Here is an 18644-nt window from a genome sequence, read left to right on the forward strand (position 1 = left end):
GTGACGTTGCAGCGACGTCGTTGTCGTCGTCGTTATGTGTGACCCCAGCTTTAAACATTGTGATGAATTTGTATTCCCAGACCCTGCGATGGCTCTTTGATCTGAAGTTGCCTTTTAATATGACAACTTTCATGTGCTTAAGGCCTGTTTCACAAGTCAGTGATTCTGGTACGTTTGTGCTTTTTTTTAAACGTACCAGAATCACTGACATACGCAGACCCATTATAATGAATGGGTCTGCTCACACATCAGTGATTTTTCACTGCACGTGTCTCCGTACGACGTACCCGCGTGTGCGTGATTGCCGCACGGAGACATGTCCATTTTTTTCTGGCATCACTGATGTCCCACGGACCACGCAGTGGTGTGGTCCGTGAAACACGTGCCAGAAAAAAAAACGTGCTTTTAAAATAAAAATCATTTTTACTCACCCGGCTCCAGCGATGTCCTCTGCAGCCCGTTCTGCCTGCTGCTTCTGAGCCGGCTCATTACTGTCGCGCATAGTCATGATGCACGACACAGCCGACCCGGAAGCAGCTGCTGCGGGGGTCAGCGCCGGCCGGATGCTGCACCGCGGGAGCGTTCAGCACCATGGAGAGCGGGAGCGGGCACAGGCGAGTTAATCTCCAAGTGCAATCACGGGCCACGGAAAACGGAGCCCGGATTGCACTTAGACAACCCACGTGTGCCGTGATTGACGGCACACGTAGGGACATATGCGTGTTTTACACGCCAGTGAAAAACGTCAGTGTTTTTCACTGACGTGTGAAACGGGCCTTATATTGTGTCCTGAAACACAAATGTTTGGCCACAGGTAAATGGATTTTTGTTGTCTGTAATTGTGTGGCGGTGAGATGTCCTGTTTCTCCAACATAGAGGCCCCCAATAGGATATATATATATATATATATATATATATATATATATATATATATATATATATATATATATATATATATATATATATATATATATATATATATATATATATATATATATATATATATATATATATATATATACACAGGATTAAGTATACCACGTTGGAAGAGGAACATGTGAATGTCCCAGGAATTTTATAGTCCTGTGTGTTGAATGTAGATTCACCTTTTTCTAATAGTCTACCAGTAGGTGGCGTCAAAAGCTCAGCATCTAGAGGACTTGACTTTCCATCAAGTCTCTGCCAAGTATAGTCTCACTTCTTCCATACTTATGCTGGTTAGATTACATTACTCTACTTTTACTCACCGATATCCCAAAATAGACTGCAGTTTTCTTTCCAAACCGAGTCAAGAACCACTGCCAGAATGGCACTGTCAGTGTAGCAGAAATCTAGGTGTAAAGGAGGACCAAAATGAATGAAACCAGGAATCCAATAAAATACATAAAACAATAAGTTTTTTTCTGTTTGTTTGAAGGGTGTTCTGAAGTAATAGCAGTTTACAGTGCGCACATGCTTCACTCATCTTCCAGGGAAAGAATGGAGGAGAGGCACAGGAATAAATATATTCTCCAGCTTACAAAAGCTTTCTGTCTTGGCAGGACAAAAGAAGCAGTGTGTGCTTGGCATTTCTAACAGCCATCCGCATTACCAACTATTATAAAATATTATACATGCTGAGACAGTAACCTACATAGCAGGAAGCCTTTATTGTGGTCAAATGAGATTCTGCAACGGTTATATAATGTGTGCCATGTACTCACCATTATGACGAGCAGAATATTCTGGAAGTGCTTGCGATGTTGCAGTGTATATTTCAAGAAGAGGGCAAAGTTTCCTTCCAGAAGCTTGAATACAGAAAAGTAAAGAAAAATGTCAGCTGGGATGCCAAGCACTATACATACTATATCTGGTGCTCTGCCATAACTGAAAGTGGAGTGCGGACATTCCAGAGTATAAACAGGCAGTGCAGCAGGCTGGAAATGGAAAGGGATGGCATGTTCACACTCTAGATCTATGATGTATGGCCCATACAGTCATCAGCAATGACAGGCGCTATGTAAACCAACACTGGCCTTCCTGCAGATCAGCACATGGGGGACAGAATTGGAACAAGTGTTATATTATGTACCATCAGCAGCCAAGGTGACTTCCTTAGGTTATTAAAGGGAATCTGTCCCCAGGTTTTTGCTCCTTCATCTGAGATCAGTATAGAGACAGAGACCCTGATTCTAGTGATGTCCCTTATTGAGTTGTTTGCTGTCATTTTAGTAAAATCAGTGTTTTCTCTGCTGCAGATCTTGCAGCTATTCAGATCTCATGAATATGCTGGACTATCGGGCATCATGCCAAGTAGTCCTCTAATGATAAAACCTACTGCTGATTAATCAGTGATTATCAAAAACTACACCAAGCAGCCCAGTAAGTGACAGACCCCTGGAATCAGGATCTCTGCCCCTACATTATGCTGCTCTCAGCTTAGGTGGCAAAAACACAGTGACAGATTCCCTTTAACTAGAGCTCTATTAAATCCACAGATTTAATATTGTCCAGAATGAAATACATGCTACCTACAGTTCTCCAGAACACACACAATGCTGAGCAATGCTTTTGATCATTGTATCATGAAGAGCTATTAGAATGTCAGTTTCATCATTTCTTCATCATAGTTTGCTATGAATTACTTGTAACATTTTGCTTTACATGCAGAGGTTAACCCTAGAACGCGCAAGCAATTCAATCTACCATAGAAAACAAATGACCTAGCAGGCCTGCGAGGCCCCAGGTATGCATTCTAGGGTTAAAATCTTTGCCAGACCCAAGGATATGTTTGGTAGAGGACAATTTTTTCCTAAAATTTCAGCAAATGGAATTTAAAGGGTTAGTCAAATAATAAACCAACCATTGTGCACCCCTATTCTGAATGGAGCATAGGTGCACAATTATAGCCTCCACTTTATTATCTATGGAGCTGCCGAGTGCAGCACTCAGTTAGACCCATAGACAATGAATGGAACAGAGGCGGTATATAGCCACCTATGCTCCATTCAGGAAGGAGTTTCAGATCCCTGTGTCTTGGGGGTTCTAAAGCCCCAATCTCTAGGGTTTAGATCCTTAGATAGTGATATCCCCTATTCAAATGGGTAGGGGATAACTTTTTTCCATTTGGGAATAACCCTGAAAGTTCCATTTATCTAAATGGCTTGTTTCTACAACATTGGATTTATGCATGCCCTAAATGGATGATAAAGGCATAGACATTTCTGCACAAATTCTGCTGCTTGTGAATGTATGCTTATGCTTCTTCTGCTAGAAGTCTGCTATACTTACATTAAGCCTATCTATAAGGGTACATTCTCACGATTTGTCTCACTAGCGTTCTGGAGGCAGCTTATTTTCACTACGTCCAAAACGCTGCATAGTACAGTACAAGCAAAGTGGATGGGATTAAAAGAAATTGCATGTCTACTGTGCATGTTTACGCTATGTAAATTCACCTATGGTGGGTTTTCCCATTCCGCAGCACGTCAATTTATCTTATTTCGGTGCAGATTTTCCCCATACACTTGCATTAGATGCGGAAAATCCGAAGGTAAAAGTCACATATTTTGGTGCGTTTACATAGCGGAAACCCCCAAAACGCATGTTATCCGCACCTAACGACGTCAATACACTACTTGACAAAAAAAAAACCCAAAAAAAACTTTCATTTATTAGACTTTCATTAGCACCGGATTGTGCCGGAAGGCCTTGCGTTTCATCTGTTTTTTTGCAGGATCCAGCAAAATTTACTTGTCCGGCGGCCGGATGAAGCGTTGAAGTGAACGTTTGTTTCCGGCAAAAAAAAAAAAAACGGATCGCGATGGATCCGGCGCCGTACGGCGTGTTTTATAATGGAAGCCTATGGACGCCGGATCCGGCGTAATGGTGCAAAAAACGGATATGGACGCCGGATCAGTTGTTTGTTTTTTTTTTAACTGAGCATGCTCAGAATCACACCGGATCTGTCAAAAAACTGAAGGAACTGATGGAAAAAACTGATGCAACTGATCAGTTTTTTCACTGGATCCGTCACATCAATTTTTTCGCCGGATCGTGCCCGATACCAAAAAACTGATGTGTGAAAGCAGCCTAAGGCTATGTGCGCACTTACCGGATTTTGCCGCGGATTTTTCGCGGATTTGCTGCATGTTTCGCTGCAGAAAATGTTCATAACATCTCTGCAGTGAATCACCAGCAAATCCTATGGAGAAAAAAAATCCTGTGTGCACTGGGCGGAATTTGACAGCTGCATGTTTTGCTGCGAGATTCCCGCAGCAAAAACAAGTGCATGTCACTTCTTTTCCGCACATCGCTGCGGGATTTCCCTCCATTGACTCAATGTTAATCATGAAATCCCGCAGGGAATAACGCAGGCAGCAAATTCTGTGCGGTTCACTGCGTTTTCCTGCGTTATTCCCTGCGGTATTTCGCGGTTTACCTCCGGTAATGTGCATCACTTGCTTGCGGTTTTGCAGGGAAGTGATGTCATTACAGGAAGAGGAAGCCGTGCAGAGTAAACACACACACATCACACACACATAGACATCACAGACATAGACACAGACACATAGAACACACATAGAAAGAAAACGGAAATATAGAAAAAAAAAAAAAAAAAAAAAAAAAGAAGAACGTGGGCTCCGCTGCATATTTACCGTCCAGCCGAGGTAAGCACACAGCGGCGGCCCGGTATTCTCAGGCTGGGGAGGGAGAGGGGCAGGGGTAATGTCCCCCGCCTCACTCCCCCTCCGGCAGCCGAGAATATCAGCCGCAGCTGCCCCGGCACTGTCGCATGTATTATGCGACAATACCGGCGTGTCCTCGGCTCTTCTTGCCACCGTGTAGCAGTGGTGGCAAGGTAATACAAGGGGTTAATGGTGATGGGGGACCACCGCCATTAACTCCAGGCTTGATCATGGCAGCGTCTATGTGACAGCTGACATGATCAACCCGTAAGTAAAGTGAAAAAGACACAGACACCGAAAAATCCTTTATTTTAAATAAAACAAACAAGCCTCGTTCACCCTTTTATTAACCCCCCCCAAACAAAGCTCCGGCGTAATCCACAGGGTCCTGCACTGCTGACATCCAGCCGCGACTGTCACAGACACAGCGCTGAATGCAGCAGACAGCAGAGGTAATTACCGGTCATTTCCCACGGCCGGTAATGTGAACTCACTGCCGACCGTGGGAAATGCAGCGATCTGTCATCTATCTATCCCTCTATCTATCCCTCTGTCTATCTATCTATCCCTCTATCTATTCTTCTGTCTATCTACTACAGGGGTGGGGAACCTCCGGCCCGCGGGCCGTATACGGCCCGTGACGACTTTTTATGCGGCCCCCGGGCACATTCCCGGGGACCATTGTGCTTTGGTGGCAGCCGCGCTTTTCCCGGCTGCCGGCCCTTTAAATCCCACAGCCTGATGCCCTGTGGGTAGATGCTAGAATGTACGGGCTCTCTCCAGATCCTGACTTCCAGGACCTGACTGCAGCCCATACATTCTAGGCTTATCCCCGGCCTGTGTGCTCTGGTGGGCGGGTAAGCAGCAAGCTGCGATAAAGTCACACAGAAGAGCTGCAGCAGGTTTACCAGCCTCCCGAAACTGTGCTGTGTGTGTGACTCTCCCTCCCCCTCACTGCGAGTACTCAACCCATCGCTGCCCCCCCCCCCCCGCTCAGTGCTGTGTACACCCTCGTACTGTGTGTACCCCCCAATGCTGTATGTACCCCCCAATGCTGTGTGTACCCCCTCGTGCTGCGTACCCCCTCGTGCTGTATGTACCCCCCAATGCTGTGTGTACCCCCTTGTGCTGTATGTACCCCCTAGTGCAGTGTGTACCCCCTAGTACAGTGTGTACCCCCTAGTACAGTGAGTACCCCCTAATGCTGTGTGTACCCCCTAATGCTGTGTGTACCCCTTAATGCTGTGTGTACCCCCTCGTGCTGTGTACCCCCTCGTGCTGTGTACCCCCTCGTGCTGTGTGTACCCCCTCGTGCTGTGTGTACCCCCTCGTGCTGTGTGTACCCCCTCGTGCTGTGTGTACCCCCTCGTGCTGTGTGTACCCCCTCATGCTGTGTGTACCCCCTCATGCTGTGTACCTCCTAGTACAGTGTGTACTCCCCAGTGCTGTGTACCCCCAGGTGCTGTGTGTACCCCCTAGTGCTGTGTGTACCCCCTAGTGCTGTGTACACCCCAGTGCTGTGTGTACCCCCTCGTGCTATGTGCCCCCTCGTGCTATGTGCCCCCTAGTGCAGTGTGTACCACCTAGTGCAGCGAGTACCCCCTTGTACAGTGAGTACCCCCTAATGCTGTGTGTACCCCCTAATGCTGTGTACCCCTTAATGCTGTGTGTACCACCTCGTGCTGTGTACCCCCTCGTGCTGTGTACCCCCTCGTGCTGTGTACCCCCTCGTGCTGTGTACCCCCTCGTGCTGTGTACCCCCTCGTGCTGTGTACCCCCTCGTGCTGTGTGTACCCCCTCATGCTGTGTACCTCCTAGTACAGTGTGTACCCCCCAGTGCTGTGTACCCCCAGGTGCTGTGTGTACCCCCTAGTGCTGTGTGTACCCCCTAATGCTGTGTACACCCCAGTGCTGTGTACCCCCTCAGCGCGGTGTAACCCCTCACTGCTGTCCGTGCCCCCCCTAGTGCTGTCTGTACCCCCTGGGTGATGTCTATGCCCCCCCACCAGTGCTGTCCGCACCACCTAATGCTGTCCATGCTGCCACCAGTGCTGTCCATGCCACGGTGAGTGCTGCCTGTGTCCCCCTTATGCTGTCCATGCTCCCCAGTGCTGTGTGCCACCCCTCAGTGCTCTTAACTCGCTACTGCTGTCTGTACCCTCCCACTGCTTTCTATGCTCCCCAGTCCGTGCTCTCCTATTGATGTCTATGTTCCCCCAGACCTGTCTGTCTCCCTAATGCTGCCACCCAGTGCAGTCCGTGCTGCCACCCAGTGCAGTGCGTGCTGCCACCCAGTGCAGTGCGTGCTGCCACCCAGTGCAGTGCGTGCTGCCACCCAGTGCAGTGCGTGTCCCCAGTCATGTCTGTGCCACCGCCAGGGCTGTCCATGCCCCCTACTGATGTATATGCCCCAGCCCCTCCTGTGATGTATATGCCCCAGCCCCTCCTGTGATGTATATGCCCCAGCCCCTCCTGTGATGTATATGCCCCAGCCCCTCCTGTGATGTATATGCCCCAGCCCCTCCTGTGATGTATATGCCCCAGCCCCTCCTGTGATGTATATGCCCCAGCCCCTCCTGTGATGTATATGCCCCAGCCCCTCCTGTGATGTATATGCCCCAGCCCCTCCTGTGATGTATATGCCCCAGCCCCTCCTGTGATGTATATGCCCCAGCCCCTCCTGTGATGTATATGCCCCAGCCCCTCCTGTGATGTATATGCCCCAGCCCCTCCTGTGATGTATATGCCCCAGCCCCTCCTGTGATGTATATGCCCCAGCCCCTCCTGTGATGTATATGCCCCAGCCCCTCCTGTGATGTATATGCCCCAGCCCCTACTGTGATGTGTACTCCCAGTGTCTCCTGTAATTTATGCGCCCTGGCCCCTCCTGTGATGTGTATGCCCCCAACATCTCCAGACAGAGACAAACCTGGAAAAGCAGCTGTGAGAAACAAGATGATCAATATCACCGAACATTACAATCGCACCAAAGAGAAGCAGCTCCGGCCACCACAATAGGGGTGAGAATCGTTTGACCAAATATAGCAGGGTTATTTTTCAGGTTGATAATGTTGTGCGGCCCCCAAAGGTTAGTAGGACATTCCAAATGGCCCCCGGCAGTAAAAAGGTTCCCCACCCCTGATCTACTACCATCTCAGAATTAAAGGACTTTTTTTTTTTTTTTCTTTTTTCTTCAATGTGCTTTATTGCATTGAATGCAATAAAGCACATCCCAACCCGCACGCAGCAAAACCGCGGCAATACCGCAAATAATACCGCGGTAAAACCGCGGCAAACCGCATGCGGTTTTCGGATGCGGTTTCCCACGGTTTTTTACCGCGGGTGCGGTAATTTTTGAGGACATGCGGAATTTTCACAAGAAAATTCCATTTCCCAGTGCGCACAGAGCCTTAGACAAACAGCAGAGACTCCAGGAGGATACATTTTCCCTGCACTGATACACTGTTGATAACCATCAGGTCAGTAGACAGATTTTTATGCCGTTATGAATCTTACTCAGAGGAATTTCTAGGCCGTTAAGCAACTGCCTAGCACCTAAAACACCGCTTATCTTCTACACTACAAACAACCGAGCCATGACGTTATGAAAATTCGCACATAAAGGAGCAGGGTGGGGAGACCCTAAAAGGAAGCTGCCCAGCAGAGTTCTTCCCATGCCTGGCTCTTGTTAAAGAAGGGAATTTTGTTTACTTACCGTAAATTCCTTTTCTTCTAGCTTCTATTGGGAGACCCAGACAATTGGGGTGTATAGCTACTGCCTCCGGAGGCCACACAAAGTATTACACTTTAAAAAGTGTAACCCCTCCCCTCTGCCTATACACCCTCCCGTGCATCACGGGCCCATCAGTTTTGGTGCCAAAGCAGGAAGGAGGAAACTTATAAATTGGTCTAAGGTAAACTCAATCCGAAGGATGTTCGGAGAACTGAAACCATGAACCAAAAGAACAATTCAACATGAACAACATGTGTACACAAAAGAACAAACAGCCCGAAGGGAACAGGGGCGGGTGCTGGGTCTCCCAATAGGAGCTAGAAGAAAAGGAATTTACGGTAAGTAAACAAAATTCCCTTCTTCTTTGTCGCTCCATTGGGAGACCCAGACAATTGGGACGTCCAAAAGCAGTCCCTGGGTGGGTAAAAGAATACCTCGATAAAAAGAGCCGAAAACAACGGCCCCCTCTCACAGGTGGGCGACCGCCGCCTGAAGGACTCGCCTATCTAGGCTGGCATCTGCCGAAGCATAGGCATGCACCTGATAGTGTTTCGTGAAAGTGTGCAGACTCGACGAGGTAGCCGCCTGACACACCTGCTGAGCCGTAGCCTGGTGCCGCAATGCCCAGGACGCACCCACGGCTCTGGTAGAATGGGCTTTCAGCCCTGAAGGAATCGGAAGCCCAGAAGAAGGGCAGGCTTCCAAAAAATCGGTTCCTTGATCCACCGAGCCAAGGTTGACTTGGAAGCCTGCGACCCCTTACGCTGGCCAGCGACAAGGACAAAGAACGCATCAGAGCGGCGCATTGGCGCCGTGCGAGTCGAGACACGTAGATCCGGAGTGCTCTCACTAGATCTAACAAATGCAAATCCGTTTCACATTGGTGAATTGGATGAGGGCAAAATGAAAGTAAGGAAATATCCTGATTGAGATGAAAAGTGGACACCACCTTAGGGAGAAAGTCCGGGACCGGACGCAGAACCACCTTATCCTGGTGAAATACCAGGAAAGGGCCTTTGCATGACAGCGCTGCAACCTCTGACACTCTACGGAGTGAAGTAACCGCCACTAGAAATGCCACCTTCTGCGAAAGACGTGATAGAGAGACATCCCGCAGCGGTTCAAAAGGTGGTTTTTTGAAGAGCCCGTAGAACCATGTTGAGATCCCAGGGTTCCAGCGGACGCTTGTAAGGCGGGACTATGTGGCAAACTCCCTGCAGGAACGTGCGGACCTGCGGAAGCCTGGCTAGACGCTTTTGAAAAAACACGGAAAGCGCCGAGACTTGACCTATGAGGGAGCCGAGAGACAACCCTTGTCCAACCCGATTGAAGGAAGGAAAGAAACCTGGGTAAGGCAAACGGCCAGGGGGTAAACCCCCTCTCAGAGCACCAGGCTAAGAAGATCCTCCAAGATCTGTAATAGATCTTGGCGGACGTTGGTTTCCTGGCCTGTCTCATAGTGGCAATGACATCTTGAGACAACCCTGAGGACGCCAAGAGCCAGGACTCCATGGCCACACAGTCAGGTTGAGGGCCGCAGAATTCAGATGGAAAAATGGCCCTTGAGATAGCAAGTCTGGTCGGTCTGGTAGCGCCCACGGTTGCCCCACCGTGAGATGCCACCGATCCGGGTACCACAACCGCCTCAGCCAATCTGGAGCGACGAGAATGGCGTGGCGGCAGTCGGACCTGATCTTGCGCAACACTCTGGGCAGCATTGCCAGAGGAGGGAATACATAAGGCAGTTGAAACTGCGACCAATCCTGAACTAAGGCGTCCGCCGCCAGAGCTCTGTGGTCCTGAGACCGTGCCATGAATGCCGGGACCTTGTTGTTGTGCCGAGACGCCATGAGATCGACGTCCGGCGGTCCCCAGCGGCAACAGATCTCTTGAAACACGTCCAGGTGGAGAGACCATTCCCCCGCGTCCATGCCCTGGCGACTGAGGAAGTCTGCTTCCCAGTTTTCTACGCCCGGAATGTGAACCGCGGAGATGGTGGAGGCTGTGGACTCCGCCCACAGCAGAATCCGCCGGACTTCTTGGAAGGCTTGACGACTGCGAGTGCCGCCCTGGTGGTTGATGTACGCAACCGCCGTGGCGTTGTCCGACTGTATGCGGATCTCGGAGTCCAGGTTCCCTGAGCCTTGTGGTGGAGAAAAAACCGCTCCCTATCCTGACAGTCTCGCGTCCGTCGTGACCACAGCCCAGGATGGGGGCAGGAAGGATTTTCCTTTCGACAGAGAAGTGGGGAGAAGCCACCACTGAAGTGAGGTCTTGGCTTCCAGAGACAGAGAGACGTTCCTGTCCAAGGACGTCGGCCTCTTGTCCCATTTGCGGAGAATGTCCCATTGGAGAGGACGCAGATGAAATTGCGCAAATGGAACTGCCTCCATTGCTGCCACCATCTTCCCCAGGAAGTGCATGAGGCGCCTCAAGGGGTGCGACTGGGCCCGTAGAAGGGATTGCACCCCTGTCTGCAGCGACCGCTGTTTGTCCAGCGGTAGCTTGACCCTCGCTGAGAGAGTATGAAACTCCATCCCGAGGTACGTCAGTGACTGGGTCGGAGACCAATTTGACTTTGGAAAAATTGCTGATCCACCCGAACCTCTGGAGAGTCTCCAGAGCAACGGTCAGACTGTGTTGACAAGCCACCCGTGAGGGTGCCTTGACTAGGATATCGTCTGGGTAAGGGATCACCGAGTGGCCATGAGAGTGTAGGATCGCTACGACGGATGCCATGACCTTGGTGAAGACCCGTGGGTCTGTCGCCAGGCCGAAAGGCAGTGCCACAAATTGAAGGTGTTCGTCCCTGATGGCGAAACGAAGGAAGCGTTGATGCTCTTGAGCGATCTGCCATGGAGATAGGCATTTTTGATGTCGATTGATGCTAGGAAGTCACCTTGGGACATCGAAGCGATGACAGCTCGGAGGAATTCCATGCGAAACCGCCTGGTTGTCACATGTTTGTTGAGCAATTTGAGGTCCAAAACGGAACGGAATGAGCCGTCCTTTTTTGGCACCACGAACAGATTGGAGTAAAAACCGCGACCGCGTTCCTGAAGGGGAACGGGGATCACCACTCCTTCTGTTTTCAGAGTGTCCACCGCCTGAAAAAGCGCAACGGTCCGTTCGGGGGGCGGAGATGTTCTGAAAAAAACGAGTCGGAGGACGAGAGCTGAACTCTATCCTGTAACCGTGAGACAGAATGTCTCTCACCCATCGGTCTTGGAAATGTGGCCACCAGGCGTCGCAAAAGCAGGAGAGCCTGCCACCGACCGAGGATGCGGCTTGGGGCGGCCGACGACCGCATTAATCTCAGCCAGAGAAGCTGAGATAGCTTGGAGTGCCCTCACGGCTGCGAAGGCCGGAGCAAAAGATGCGCCTATGGCTTCATAGATGGATTTCATCATAAGCTTTATTTGCCTGTCAGTGGCATCCATGAGAGATGAACCAACTGCCACTAATACTACGGATCTAGCCGCCAGTCTGGAGACTGGAGGATCCACCTTGTGACACTGAGCCCAACCCTTAACTACGTCAGGGGGTGAAAGGGTAACGTGTGTCATTAAGGCGCTTAGTAAAGCGCTTGTCCGGAAAGTTCTGTGCTTCTGGACAGCCTCTCCGGAGTTAGACTGATCGAAAAAAAACGCACTCCGTGTACATTTGGGAAACCTAAACTGGTGTTTCTCCCAATGTGAAGCCGACTCCTCCATAGGAGAAGATGGGGAAGAGAGGTCTAGCACCTGGTTGATGGACGCTATAAGGTCATTTACTATGGCGTCCCCTTCAGGTGTATCCAGATTGAGAGCAACATCAGGTTCAGAGCCCTGAGCTGCGACCTCCGCTTCATTCTCCCGAGAGTCGTCAAGCTGAGACCCCGAACAGCGTGATGAAGTCGTGGAAGGTTCCCAGCGAGCCCGGTTAGCCTGTCTGAGGCCGCGGTCCGTGTCGGAGTTCTCACCGTGGGATCTGGGTGTTACCCCAGGAGCCCCAGTTGTACCGACCCAGAGGGGCCTGGGAGCGATTAACTCACAGCGCCCTGGCCCTGTGTTACCGGTCTGGACTGCAAAGCTTCCAGTATCTTAGCAGCCCCTCTGTTCATGGACTGGGCCATGGAATGTGAAAGCGACTCAGAGAGTTGCTCAGTCAAACGTGCCAACTCTGTCCCTGCCATCTGTGCAGTGGAAACCAGTAGTACCACCTGAGCCAAGGGTCCCACCAGTGCCGGAGGCTCCGGCTGAGTGAGTGCCCCAGGGGCCATGCATTTGCAATGATAGGTGTAACCTGCCGGCAATATAGCCGCACAAGAGGTACAGGTTGCAAAGAAAGCCTGTGCCCTGGCACCCTTACTGTTTGCGGACGACCTGCTGTTGTCACCTCTTAGTAATCAGCGAGGGTATATAGCCAAAAGCAATAGTGCTGCCGAACAGTGAAATCATATACCATATAAATATACATACACACATATATATATATATATATATATATATATATATATATATATATATATATATATATATATATATATATATATACATACATACATACATATACATACATATATACATACATATATACATATATACATATATATATATATATACATATACATATACATACATACACTTCGGCACCCAAGGGTGGCCAGCACCCGATTGGGAAACTGGTGCCCCACAGTGCACAGTGAGGGGGGTAAGAGGATACCAAGTATGCTCCAGCCCTCACTGCCGACGTACATTCGGCCGTCCCGTCGTTACCCCTGACTGGCAGGCCCGGGAACGGGAGTATATGGTACTAGGCCGCAAGAGCCGGGGACTAAAGTTAAAAACGCGGCCGGCAAGCAGGCGCGGTAGTCCCGGTCTCACAAACCACACAGCAACCACTGCGGCGTTTGCAACCCAGGTGCTGCATGCAGCGTCCCCAAAGGGGACACAGAGTACCTTATGGATGCAGGGCTCTGTCCCTGACGATGTCCAGTCTCCTGTCCGTCAGAATCCCCCAGGGGCTGCGGATGGAGCCCGGTCCCAGTGCATGGCGACCGGTTAGGAACCCCCTCTCCCATTAGCTGCAGAGCACATTCTGAGATTCTCCACCGGCAGAATCATACTGAGAGCCATATAACAATGGCTGCCGGCGTTCCGAGGGGAGGAGGGAGCCGAGGGCGGAACCACAAAAGTGCGGGAATCTGCGCCCCATAGTGAACAGTGAGGGGGGAGGAGGAGGGCGGCGTCATACCGACCGTCCCGCCCTTCCCCCTGACTGGCAGGCCCAGGGGCGAGAATGTAATATACTAGGCCGCAAAAGCCGGGGACTAAAGTAAAAACCGCGGCCGGCAAACAGGCACGGTCGGCGCGGTAGTCCCGGTCAAAAAATCCACACCGCAGTCGCTGCAGCGTCTGAGGCCAAGGTGCTTCATGCACCGTCCCAAAGGGGACACAGAGTACCTGTAGATGCAGGGCCATGTCCCTGACGATACTCCGTCTCCTGTCCGGCAGATTCCCCCTGGGGCTGCGGAGGGAGCCCGGTCCCAGTGGCTGGATGACCGGTTTAGGATCCCACTTCACCCAGAGCCCCTAAGGGATGGGGAAGGAAAACGGCATGTGGCTCCTGCCTGTGTACCCGCAATGTGTACCTCAACCTTAACAGCACCGCCGACTCAGTGGGGTGAGAAGGGAGCATGCCGGGGGCCCTGTTAGGGGCCCTCTTTTCTTCCATCCGATATAATCAGCAGCTGCTGCTGACTAAAATGTGGAGCATTGTGTGAATGTCAGCCTCCTTCAACACAAAGCATAAAACTGATGGGCCAGTGATGCACGGGAGGGTGTATAGGCAGAGGGGAGGGGTTACACTTTTTAAAGTGTAATACTTTGTGTAGCCTCCGGAGGCAGTAGCTATACACCCCAATTGTCTGGGTCTCCCAATGGAGCGACAAAGAAAGCTGTCTTTTCTCAGAAATGCTGCAGTGCTGACGACTAAAGCGTAATTCTTTCTAATGAGAGCTTGTCAGATTCAGGCTGCCCATACTTTGGGCTGCAGGAGTACATAGGATTCAGAGCAAGTTAGGTTGGTGACTAGGAAAGGAATTGAGGAAGTAGGACAGACAACTAAATAAAATATAATGTACACATGAACATGACTATGTATACACAGCATATTTGTATAATGCCTGGACTTACCATAAAAGCTAATGAAGTGAAAAGAAATCCAGTGATAAGTTTAATGTAGGGCCCATGACTCATTACTAGCTTCAAGCCTTGCCAGAAGGATATGGGCTGGTCAGTCAGGAGCTCACATGAATCTGCAGAAGAAACAAAGACTGATGTAATACTGGCAATGGTAAACTCAAATATATGTGTAGGATTATAATCAAACAGAAGTGAAATCAGATCTAGGACTAATAACTACATACCTCTCCTCTCCTGCACTCCAAGAGAAAGAACAATGGCACATAGTACATAAATGGCACAGATGACCCCTGCAGCAATCATGTAGGCATGTCTCTGTGGACAGAAATAGTTCATTGTGAATTTCACAGTAAGAGAATGAAGAAGTTTACCAATACTTCACAAGATGTGTTAAAACTAGTATGACCAGGGCCCCAATACTGAATGAAAGAATCATGCTATTTGATAAATCCAATCCTCTCCTAACACCATTACACTGCTCCTGGCACATACAGACCCCATCCTCAATAACACAATCACAAGCGAACAGTCAATGCCGATTATTTGAGAAAACATTTAGTAGTCAATCTTTGTCCACTTCAAATAAGGGTTCATGTGATACTGGATAAATGACTGGCTAAAAACAAGTCTTATAATGCAAGATTATTGACATCACTTCCCAAGATTTTTGGTTGTAATAAAAGACATCACTGTTTATAGGGAGCCAGTCACTAGATTCATACCCCTGAACCATGTGCAGCAAAAATCAGAACCTAGTGGCGCGACTGCAGGTATATTTTACCCTGAACCGCTGTGGTGTTTGGGAAGACGTTGTTTGAAAAGCAATAGAGACTAGTCTGGCCTGGACCCTGGCTAGCTTGTCCCTACCCAGCTAGATTTGATTGACATATCTTTCCCATGTGTGTACATATGAAGACGCCTGTCAGCAGATGGGTACAAGACGGCCTGGGGTGGCGCAAGACTAGTAAGATTTCTCCATTTGGACGGTCTGGCTTTTCAAACTGTTTTCTCTAAAACACCATAGCCTTTCAGAGCAAAACACTTAACTGCTATTAAAGAGAACCTGTCAGCCCTTTTTTGGTGTATAAACTACAGCCACCACCACCGGGCTGTTATATACGCATTCTAACATGCCGTATATAAGAGCCCAGGCCGCTGTGACAACATAAAAACAATTTATAAATACTTACCTAACGGTCGCTTGGTTGGCCAGATGGGTGTCTCCATTCTCCGGTGCCGCCTCTTTCGGCCATCTTCGTCCTCCTTCTCTAGCTGCGGTGCATGACGCGTCCGACGTCATCCACACTCGCCGGCATTCAGGTCCTGAGCAGGGCAGATCAAAGTATTGTTGTGCGCCTGCGCAGGACCGGTGAGTGTGTATGACACAGGATGCGTCATGCACACAGGAGTCAGAAAAAGGACGAAGATGGCCGAAAAAGGAGGCGTCGGCACCGGAGAACGGAGACGCCCATATGGCCCACCGAGCAACCGTTAGGCAAGTATTATAAAGTGTTTTTTATGTTGTCACAGCGGCCTGGGCTCTTATATACAGCATGTTAGAATGCTGTATATAAGAGCCCGCTGCTGGTGGCTGCAGCTTATAGGCCAAAAAAGTGGCGACAGGTTCCATTTAATCTAGGGAGACGCTACCATTAACATGCATTTATCAGTAAATCTTGATGGCGATGTTCGAATCAACTGTACACCTTAAATTACATGCAGAGGTTTTGCACTCTTTAATATAAATTATACAGTCAAATACAAGGAAAAGAATACTGATAAAATTTGGATAATAAAAGTGTACCAAGAAAAAAAAAAATATATATCTTTAAACAAAGGATGTTGAGAAGCCATGTTTACATGTTGAATGGTAAGGGATGAGACTCACCATGCTGGTAAGAGACTCTAGATCTTGAGGAGACTCGTTAACACTTTCTAGTGACTGGTTTTGGAAGGAGTTAGTCACACACGAGTCTTCCACTTTACCCACAATCTGTCCTTGAATTGCTGTACCGAGGACAGTTCCCAATACTTCAACAGTCATACCTAAAAGAACGATAGTAGTAATGAAAAAGAGAATGGCAAACTTTCCAGCCGCAGATTCATAAGGGCTTGCTAGTTGGCCTAATAAAGAATATACGTACGGTATCCTGTGGCGGAGTCCCGGTCACTTTGCTCTTTACTGATAAACATTGTGAGCGCTGAATAAGGCACATGGAAACACTGAAAAATACAAACAGGTGTGAGAATAGAAAACGTAGTGGGATGAGCACAGTAGTAAGCTGAAGGTCACAATAGTAAGGCTAAGTTCACACTTCCGTTGTTTTGCATCAGTCACATGCGCTGCTTGACGCATGTGACTGATGCGTTGTACAACGGATGACAACGGTGACAAAGAAAAGAATTTCTTTGTCGGACTCCGTTGTATGCGGGGGGGGCGGAGCTGAGGACATTGGTACCGCGGTCTGCATGGCTGGGGACAGGTGAGTGTGTGTGTGTGTGTGTACATGCGGAGTGCGGGAGGGGGCAAAGCGTGAGGGGGCGGAGCCAAGCGGGGCCGTGGAGCTGAGGACGTCAGAGCCGCGGGGACTGCAGCGCTGGGGACAAGTGAGTGTATGTGAGTGTGAGTGTATGTGTGTACACATGCGGAGTGCGGGAGGGGGCGGAGCTGAGTGGGGAAGTGTCGGCCTCCTTGCACACTGTATCCAGGGTAAATATCGGGTAACAAAGCAAAGCACTTTTTGCTTGGTTACCCGATATTTATCTTGGTTACCAGCATGCACCGCTTAGCGCGGGCTCCCTGCACCCGTAACCACTGTAAATATCGAGTAACTAACCAAAGTGCATTGCTTGGTTACCCGATGTTTATCCTGGTTACAGGGGCGGGGAGCCAGAGAGCGAATGCGCAGCGAAATCCTACGGATCGCGCTGCTCAAAAAACGTTACAGGCTGCGTTGTTCCCGCCCGGTGGTCAGTTAAAAAACACGACTGACCGCGACGCAGTGGATGCAACGCAGCATCATCAGTCACAATCCGTCACTAATAGAAGCCTATGGGGAAAAACAGGATTCCTGCAAAATATTTTGCAGGATACCGTAATTCCTCAAGGCTACGGATTGTGACTGATGCAAAACAACGGAAGTGTGAACTTAGCCTAAGGCCATAACTACTCCTGACCATATTTCGTGACCTGGACTAACAGCATCATATATGTCTAATGTTGGTTTACTACATGACCACAGTCGGGAATCGCAGCCATAATACAATAGTGTGAATAAACCCTAAAAGCCACATGGTTATACTTTTGTTCTATGTAAAATCTCTTACAAAAGCATTGCATCCCAACAAAGGGAAATACAGTGGAACCTCGCTTAACGAGTAACCCAGTTAGCGAGTATTTCGCCTAACGAGCAAAGCTTGCTGTAAATTTGTAACTCTGTTTACGAGAAAGCCTTGTTGTACGAGCAAAATACTCACCGCACACAATTCCGGTTCCGTACATCCACCGCGCTCTAACCCGCTCTTGCAGTCCATACAAACACACACAAACACAAACACACACACTATGCTCACCTTACCTTCTGTTCCCTCGTCTGCTTCCTGGAACTTGCATGTATCTGGTAACCAAGGCGACCGATATCGGACCTTCAGCTCCCAGCGCGCTGCCGTTAAAGGCAGGAGCCGCTTGCCTCTGATTGGCCAGCACGCTGCCTTTGAGTAGCAGCTGACAGGGGAAGGTCCTCCTCCATAGGATGTGTATCCGGTAACCATCGCGACGAGGGAGGAACTTCCCCTGTCAGGCGCTACTCGAAGGCAGCGCACTGGCCAATCAGAGGCAAGCGGCTCCTGCCTTTGACGTCAGTGTGCTTAGTGCGGAGGGTCCGGCGTCAGTCGCCTTGGTTACCAGAAAGATGTCTTATACGGGCGAACTGCAAGTTCCAGGAGACTGGCGAGGGAACGGAAGGTAAAGTGAGCATAATCTGTGTTTGTGCGTGTGTGTTTGTACGTGTGTGGAATGGCACAATAGGGCACCAGGACGAGACATTTAACAAGCTGTGG

At 49.5% G+C, this 18644-nt stretch overlaps 1 protein-coding gene across 1 annotated transcript in view; it reads right to left on the reverse strand.

Annotated features, from left to right (window-relative positions):
* The window catches only part of MFSD2A (MFSD2 lysolipid transporter A, lysophospholipid), a 43087-nt gene that overhangs the window by 14037 nt on the left and 10406 nt on the right, over window positions 1-18644 (reverse strand). Inside the window, exons 5-10 of the mRNA XM_075336213.1 lie at window positions 16730-16808; window positions 16474-16631; window positions 14810-14900; window positions 14577-14698; window positions 1704-1787; window positions 1248-1331 (exon numbers count right to left, since the gene is read on the reverse strand). Coding sequence (XP_075192328.1) covers window positions 1248-1331; window positions 1704-1787; window positions 14577-14698; window positions 14810-14900; window positions 16474-16631; window positions 16730-16808 — 618 coding nt within the window. The remainder of the gene's footprint in view (window positions 1-1247; window positions 1332-1703; window positions 1788-14576; window positions 14699-14809; window positions 14901-16473; window positions 16632-16729; window positions 16809-18644) is intronic.

The sequence above is a fragment of the Anomaloglossus baeobatrachus genome, chromosome 2 (genome assembly GCF_048569485.1).
Source record: "Anomaloglossus baeobatrachus isolate aAnoBae1 chromosome 2, aAnoBae1.hap1, whole genome shotgun sequence".
Classification (NCBI taxonomy): Eukaryota; Metazoa; Chordata; class Amphibia; order Anura; family Aromobatidae; genus Anomaloglossus; species Anomaloglossus baeobatrachus.